General features: G+C 36.9%; 1 protein-coding gene across 1 annotated transcript in view; it reads left to right on the top strand.

Annotated features, from left to right (window-relative positions):
- GMCL1 (germ cell-less, spermatogenesis associated 1) overlaps positions 1-9,013 on the top strand; it is a 91,621-nt gene that overhangs the window by 32,728 nt on the left and 49,880 nt on the right. Inside the window, exon 7 of the mRNA XM_006882296.1 lies at positions 1,492-1,576. Coding sequence (XP_006882358.1) covers positions 1,492-1,576 — 85 coding nt within the window. The remainder of the gene's footprint in view (positions 1-1,491; positions 1,577-9,013) is intronic.

Raw genomic sequence — 9,013 nt, forward strand, 5'->3', positions numbered from 1 at the left:
CTTGACATTGAGCCTCAGTCCATACTGAAGGCTGCAGTCCTTGACCCTTCGCAGCAAGTGCATGAGGTCCTCCTCAGTTTGAGCAAGCAGGGTTGTGTCATCTGCATAAATTAGAAAAAAAAAGAATGCTCCCTGGAACCAGATTGCGTTTTCCAAGGCACGAACATGGATGAGGATTTGTTTTTCACTTTTAAAATTTTGTTTTGAATTTTATATTGTTCAAATAATATAACTTAAAAAATACTTGGTTGGGTGTGGTGGGTTTTTTTTTGTTTTGTTTTTGTTTTTTAAAGAAACTGCTTATTAAAGGTACTGGCATACCTTGGAAATCTTGTGGGTTTGGTTCCAGAACATTGTAAATAATAAATTAGCACACTTTTTTTGTTTGTCTGTTAACAGAATACTGGTAGCTTGGTGTTACATGTTACACTTGGTGTTGTCTTAGTGTTTCCTGTTCACGATAGATTTATCAGCAGTTCTAATCCCCCAGCTGCTTCTCAGGAGAAAATTTAGCTGTTTTCTTCCAGGAAAGTTTTATAACCTCAGAAACTCAGTGGAGGGTCACCATGAGTCAAATGATGCAGTGTATTTTTTGCTTTGGTTATCAATATAAAGTATGCAGTAAAATAATGTGTAAATTTGTGGTGTTTTGAGAATTACCAAAAGGTGATATGAACATGAAGTAATCACATACTGTTGGTAAAATTATTCCAGTTGACTTTCTTGTCTCTGGGTTACTGTTAACCTTCAATTTGTAAAAAAATAAAATGAGATATGCCTGCACTGTAAACACAGGTTATGTCAGTATTCAGAAGTGATAACTAAAAGCTAATATTTATAGTTCGTAAATTAGTCTCCAAGTCAATTTAAAAACAGTAAAAACAGGCAAATGAGAATATGAGTTTATTCGAAGTAAAATTGCATATGGCTAGTGGGACGCTTTTTGTCTTTTCAGGAAAATGCAAAATGTGAAGCTGAGTTTGAGTTTTGTGTTAATAGTGAAATTAATTGTCCAATGTAAAGGGGATTACAGACAGTCCTTGGGAATGTCTGACTAGTGATCTGTGCACAACTCCCACTTGCCTTTTAATGCTAATGTAAATTTACTTTCACTTAGAAATGATTGAACTACGCCCTGTAAATTCTTTGTCACAGTCATCTTTATTTACTTCGTAATGCAGCTTTGAAATCACTGAATATAGGCTTAAAGATTTTTCTTGCACTAAAATAAGTGCATATGGCCCCTGTACTGAAACACATACAGATTTCAGTTAAAGATTTGAATGAACAGCAATAGATTTTGCTTATAATATAGGAACTGCCTGCAACAAAGAACACTGGTGGCTTTTGAAAAGGGGAAAGCAGAAAATTAGTATTTTTAAAAATTATCCATTCTTCTGTTAACTAAAAACTTATAAATTTAATTATTTCATTCCCCTTTATAATGTCAAATTTTTGTATTATATTTTTATACTGCTTTATTTTTTCTAGTATAAACGTCATGAAAAAGCTCATTGGTTCTTCTAACCTATTTGTGATGCAAGTGGAAATGGATGTTTACACAGCACTTAAAAAGGTACTGGCATAATGTGGTAAATGTGCAAACATTAACTCAGCATTGGTTATCTTGTTTAAAACCTGTAAGAATTAAGTGATATCCAGTGGGAGAGGGATAGTTTTAAGAAAAGTAAAAGTTGCAATGCCACAGTATGAAAAAGTTTTTGTATTTAGAATTGTGTGATGATTTTAGTTTTTCTTTGTACTTTTCTATCCTATAAATACATCTCTGGTTTTTCTTAGGCCAATTTTTACATAATAGCAATGTTATTATTATTTACATAATAGGAAGTGTTTTCTATTAAAAAAGGGGGGGATTTTGATGGAATCTTAATTAAGCACTCAACTGCAAACCTAAAGGTCAGTGGTTCAAAGTGTACAATTTAAGAAATCCTATAGCACTGTCCTGTTGGATTGCTGTAAATCAGAATTCAACTCATAGGTTTGCTTTCCAAAGCTCAGTTTTAGTAGAATCAATGACTATTTTAAAATTTACACATACACTTTTTAAAAAAAAAATGTTAAAGAGCTAGCTTTACAGAGCATCCAGATTAATAATCCATGGAAAGTATATTATTAGAAGGAAACTAATCTTACTACTAAGCAGTATGTTATATTACACAATGAAAGTTTGCGTTTTGGAGTTGAAAAAATATATATAAAGGATCATGAATGGATTTAAAAAAATGTCTAGTTAGTGACTTGCTTATTTTAAGTGATCACCTTAAGTGAGAAAATGTATTTTTAAATATGTTTTTTAAAGTGCCTTTTGAACATTTTGGAACAAATGGATTTAAATAAATGCGTACAAATAAAAAAGTTAACGTTCTTGTTTTAAAGACAACATTTGTATTTAAGGAATCTGTTTCCCTTTACTCTTTTGAAATGTTTCAGCATTTTTTAATATTTTATTTTCACAACTCTTTGAAGAGACAAATCTGTTATTAGATGATTCTGTTTTGTTATGTGCCGTTGAGTTGAAACCAATTCAAACTGACCTTCTAATGGGTTTTCAGAGACTGTAAAACACAGTAACTGAACCACATTATGAAGAGGATGAAATGTAAGCAAAAAGGAAAGATGAGAGGAGTAGGGAACTGGGGAGGAAGCAAAGAAGAAGAAAGCAAACAAGAAGCATAAGAAGTCTTGTAGTGTAAGTCACTGGTCAGGATAACATCAATGAGGAAAATGTGGAGATAACAAGCTGGCAGGAGCCTTCAGTGAGTTGCCTGACCTACATCCCCTCAACCACATATCCAATTCTTATACTTTCTCTTGCGTGCACGCTTGCTCTCACTCCCGCTCGCTTGCACACTTTCTCTGTCTCTCTCTCTCTTTCTCTCTGTGTGTGTGTGTGTACACACACACACACACACACACACACACATACTGATGGCTTAGTGGTAAGGAGTTGTGCCAAAAAGCCCACATTTCACATCTGTCAGCTTCTCTACAGAGAAACATAGGGAATCTCCTCCTAAATGAAAACCTACTGGAGAGTTGGCTGTGAGTTGGGTTCAGTCCAACAGTACATAACTCAGAGTTCTTAACATTTATTAAGTGACAAACTTGAGGCAGAACTCAAATATTCTGAGTCCTAGTCTGATGCTCCTCTCACTGCGTAATTTTCCTTTTAACTTTTTGTCAACAGCATGGTGTATATATTAATGTTAAATATATACACAATATATTATTGTGGAACCTCTCAGGTTTATATTGGGTTTATTTTTTTAAAGATGAGATTTCATTATTTTACGTCAAGGTTGTTTACTAGAGAATCATTAAGACAATGAGAAAACCCAGTTTCTTCTTTGAGGCACTGGTACATTTGTTCTTTTCCTGTTGTACAATTGGAAGCAGGAGTGGCATCCACTTCCTAAACAACATGCCTCTGGAAACTCGATGAACTTTGGTAAATGGCGAGAGTTATAGAAAGGCTTCAGGTCTTCTCTTCATAGGGTCCCTAAGAGTCATGCTTGACACAACAGCATTCAGCAAAAAAACAACAATGGTAGAACTGCTTTTATTCCAGTCATAAGGAATGCTAATAAGATGCTTCTTCTCCTTCACTGACACTCTCATCTTTTTAAATATAATATTCCTTTTCAAAGAATAGCCTTGCCTAGTTGTTACTCCTGTTGTTGTGTGCCATCAAGTTGCCTGTAACTCATAGACACCCTGTGTACTGTAGCTCCAAAGTCTGCCCTATCCTGAGCCAGTCTCACTGACTTAATCCCCATTGCTCCAGTTACTGTATCATCTCATCCTGGGTCTTCCTCTCCTGTGCTGTCCGCTATCTACCCTTCAAACATGATGCCCTTCTCCAAGGACCAGTTCCTCCTGGAGGAACATACTAAAGTATGTGAGACGAAGCTTCACAATCCAAGGACAAAGTTAGTTTCACCCTCTCCAAGAGAGACCTGTTTGTTTTCTTGGCAGTCCATGGTATGTTCAAGACTCTTATCCAGCACCACAACTTCTTCTTCTGTCATCCTTAATCATTGTCCAGCTCTCTGATGCTTAGCAAGTAATTGCGAATACCATGGCCTGGATCAGACACATCTTAGTCTCTAGACTGAAATTGTAGCTTTTCAGCACTCTGGAGAGGTTCCTAATGGCAAATTGTCCCTGTGAAATTCGTCTTTTGATTCCATGACTGCTAGTACCAAGAGTACTAATTATGGCGCCAAGTAAGCTTTAATTGTTAACAAACTCAGTCTCTTCACCATCTGTCATGGTGCTGCCAGTTTGCCCAGTAAGGAAAATCTTTATATTTTTGATGCTGAGCTTCAGTTCATATTGAAGACTACAGTTCTTGACCTTCTGCAGCAAACACTACAGGTCCCTCTTAGTTTCAGCAAGCAAGATTGTGTCATCTGCATAATGCAAGTGGTAGATGAATCTTCGTCCAATCCTGAGTCCATATTCCTCCTCATAAAGCCCCGACCCCCAAATGATCTGTTCAGCATTTAGATTGAAAATGTATGGAGACAGGACATATCCCTAATAGGATGTACTCCTTTACTGATTTTGAACCATGCAGTGTTGCCTTGCTCTTCTGAGAATTGCTTCCTGGTCTAAGTATAGCACAATCAAGTGTTCTGGGGTTCTCCTTCTCCTCAAGGTTAGCCACAGTGTCTTACGATCCAAACAGTCAAATGCCTTTGCATAGTCAGTTGAACACAGACAGACATTCCTCCGGTACTCTGCTTTCTGCCAAGATCCATCTGACATTGGCTGTAATGTCTGTACTGCCACGACCTCTTCTAAACTCAGCTTGTGTTTCTGGTAGTTCTCTGTCAATGTACTGCTTCAGTCATTTCTGGATAATCTTCACCTGGGTTTTCCTTGTGTGTGGTATTAGTGATATTGTTCAGTAATTTCCATACTTTTGTCTGATTACCTTTTTTTTGGAATGGGAATAAATAATAGATCTCTTCGAGTCAGTGTCCTCCAGATTTCTTGGCAGAACCTGGTGAGAACATCCAGCTTAGCGTCTGTTGAAATATATCAACATTCCAACAATATGCCATCAATTCCTGGGGTCTTATTTTTTGCCAAGTTCTTCATAGCAGTCTGAATTTCCTCTTCCATCACTTATGCCTCTTGATCATATGTTGTTTCTTGAAATTCTTCTGTGTCAGACAATACTTTTTGGTACAGTTACTCTGTATACTTCTGCCATCTTTTTTTTTTTAAATACCAATTCTATACTGATTTACTTATAAAGTTCATATACATTATCTTTAACATCAGATCTTTCCCATCTCCTTTATTCATCCCTCCCTCCATCAAATTGTGTGAACCTATGAGTAACCATCCCCTGCCCATCCTGTCCCCTCTGTTCGCCCACCCCCACCCCTTGGATCCTCATACATGCTCTACAATAATGGTCTTACACAATATTTGTCCTTATGGGACTGAGTTAGTTCAATCAGCATAATGCTTTTTAGTTCCTCCCAAGTTAGGTAGTGATTTACAAAATCAATGCTCCTGACTGCTGTGTAATAGTCTTTTGTGTGAATGTACCATGATATCTCAGTCCATTCTGTTGTGGTTGGATAGTTAGGCTGTTTCTATGTTCTTGCGATGATGAATAACACTACTGTGAACATTAGTGTACAAGTCTCAGTTTTCATTTTCTCGGGAATGAAAGCACTGGAATAGCTGGGTCGTGTGGAATTTCTGTGCCCAGCTTTTTGAGGAAGTGCCAAACTGCCTTACAGAGTGGTTGTACCATTTTCAATTCCATCAACAGTGTATAAGAGTTCCTCTCTCTCCAAATCCTCTCCAACATTTAGTACTTTTTGTTCTGTTAAAACTTTGCTACTGGAGTGAGATGGTATCTCATTGTGGTTTTGATTTTCATCACTTACTGCCAGTGACTTGGAGCATTGCTTCTTGTGTCTATTGACCAACAAAATATCTTCAGAAAAAACTATTTCCATATCTTCGGCCCATTTTGTAATTGTGTTATCAGTTTTTTCTGATGGAGACCCTGTGGGATTCTGTAAACTTTTTTCATGAGACCTTTGTGTGAAATGGTATTACCAAATGTTTTTTCCCAGTCAGTAGGTTTTTTTTGTTGGAAAATGATTTTGATATGCACAGGAATTTAATCTTTGGAAGGTTCCATTCATCAATTTTATCTTCTCCAGATTGTGCATTTCTGGTTGTATTTGGCAGTCTCTTTATAGACTAGGCCATCTAAGCTTGAACGCATTTTGTCTCTGATGAACTTTATAGTTTGGGCTTTATTCTCAGGTCTCCGATCCACTTGAGTTGATTTTTTTATATGGAGTGAGATGTGGATCTTGTTTCAGCTTTCTGTAGCAGTCCAGTTTGCCAGCACCATTTGTTGAAGAGGTTGTCATTTCCCCATTTGATAGGTTTTATTTCCATGCCAAATATCCGTTGACCAAAGCTAGATGGGTCCATTTCTGGGTTCTCAATTCTGCTTCATTGGTCTATGTCCCTGTTGTATCAGTACCATGCTGTGTACTACGTTTTGAGGTCAGAGAGTGCTATGCCTCCCACTTCAATTTTTGTTCTTCAGAAGTGCTTATTTGGGGTCTCTTTTTTTTTTTTTCTCTGCAAACAAACTTAACATTTTCCCTTTTTATTTTTTTCAATGACAATTTACAGAGACTTAAGGTTTCCATTCATTGTTGTACTTTTCTTCCCACCCGCCAATTTGCTCTTGTCTTTGAAAAGTAAAAGAAAAAGTCTTTCATTCTTATACAATCCCTCCCCCCAAGTCCACTCCACTGTGCAGCCTTCATTCTGGACTCCTGTTATGACAATAATGTCTAATCATATATCGCCTTTAAACAGTTCTCTCCTTTATCTGTTTCAATGCAGTATACATTATTTATCCTTTCTCAGTCTTCCCTCAACCTCGATTTAAGTCCCATTTTACAACAGTGGCCCTGTGCAATATTTGTCCTTTTGTGACTAAGATATTTCATTCAGCATAATGTCCTCCAGGGTCACTCATTTTGAATAATATTTCATGAACTTGTATTTCAATGCAGCATAGTATTCCGTTGTGTGACTATACCACAGCTTCTCTATCCATTCATTTATTGATGGGCACTTGGGTTGTTTCCAACTCTTTGCTATTGTGAACAAAGCCACAATAAACATGGGTGTGCTTATATCTGCTTGTGTGGCAGTTCTGGTTTCTTTAGGGTAAATTCCTAGTAGTGGAATTGCTGGTTCAAATTCTGTTTCTATTTTCAACTTTTTGAGAAAGCACCATATTGCCTTCCACAGTGGTTGCACCATTTTACACTCCTAACAACAATGAATAAGGGTTCCAATTTATCCACAATCTAACCAGCATTTGTTGTTTACTGTTCTGTCAAATTTTGCTAATCTTACCTCATAGTTGTTTTGATTTTCATCTCTCTGAGAGCTAGGGATTGTTAACATTTTCCCCTGTGTGTGTGTGCCATCTGAATGTCTTCTTTGGTGAAGTGTCTGTTCATATCCTGCACCCATTTTTCAATTGGGTTGTTTACCTTTATCTTGTTGTGGTGCTCGAGTAGTCTGTAAATTCTAGATATAAGGCCCTTATCAGACATGTCATTGCCAAATATTTTTTCCCAGTCTATGGCTTCCCTTTTTACCCTGTTGGAGAAGGTTTTGTATGTGTAGAGGGATTTGAGTCTTCGGTTGTCCCATTGATCCATTTTATCTTCTCCTGGTTGTAGGTCACTCCTGCTTTTTAATGTTGCTATTTGCTTTTAATATTTTTTACCTAGGCTTTGTTGATATTGAGTCTGTCTTTCTCTTCTTTTTGAGATCTGTCTCTTGTACACAACATATTGATGGGCTTTGATTTCCCCCCCCCCCGATTCTACTACTCTCTTCTTCTTATTTGACACATTTAGTCCATTCATATTAAGTCTGATTATTGTAAGCTTAGGTTTTACCATTGCCATTTTGCTGTGTTTCATTTTCTGTTGTTTGTGGTTACTATGGTCCCTCTACTTCCTATGATGTCTTCTTGTGAAAGACTTCACTTAAAATTTTCTTGTAGTTTTAGTCTTGTTTTTCACAATTTTCATCTTTTTTACAAAGTATCTAATTTCTCCTTCATATTTGATGGAGAGCTTTGCTGGGTATAGGATCCTTGGCTGGCAATTGTTTTTCTTTCAACCTTCTGTGTATCTCACCCCATTGTCTTCTAGCTTACATGGTTTCCACTGAACAATCAGAACTTAATCTAATTGTTTTCCCTTTGCAGGTGACTCCTTTTTTTCTCACACTACTTTTATCTTTTCATTTTACTATGTCTTGATATTTTTCTTTTCAGAACTAGTCTATTTAGTGTTTGCTGTGCTTATTGAATGTGATTTCCCCATTTTTCCAAATACGTATGTTTTCTTCTAGCACTTCTTCCACAATTTTCTCATTGACTTCCTTGTTACTCTCATGTTCTGGAATTTCAGCCATACATATGTTGTTCCTTTTGCTTTCATCTAATATGATTCTAATGTTTTCTTCATGTCTCATTTCTGATTTTTTTTTCTTCTAGTTATGTTTCCAACGAGACTCTTGTTCTAGCTCACTGACTCTCTGTTCCATATCTTCAGTTCTACTTTTTTGTCCCCTCAGCAGGAAGGGCATCCACTTCCTAAACAACAAGCCTCTGGAAACTGTATGTACTTTGATAAATAATGATAGTTATAGAAAGGCTTCAGGCTTTCTGTTCATAGGGTCCCTATGAGTCATGCTCCACTTGACGGCAATCAACAGTAGCAGCGGTGTATTGGACACTTCTGCCATTTTGGTCTTAATATTTTGGTTTGCACTTTTATGCTTTTCCATTATTTCAAGTACTTTGTTGAAATAAAGCGTATCGCGATGGGAAAGTCTGCTGTTAGGGACCTCTCAAACGTACTCAGGAGCAACAGTGTCTCTCTGGAGACTAAGGTGCGCCTGATACAGG

This window comes from Elephantulus edwardii, unplaced genomic scaffold (assembly GCF_000299155.1).
Source record: "Elephantulus edwardii isolate Elephantulus edwardi_28Jun2011 unplaced genomic scaffold, EleEdw1.0 scaffold00019, whole genome shotgun sequence".
Classification (NCBI taxonomy): Eukaryota; Metazoa; Chordata; class Mammalia; order Macroscelidea; family Macroscelididae; genus Elephantulus; species Elephantulus edwardii.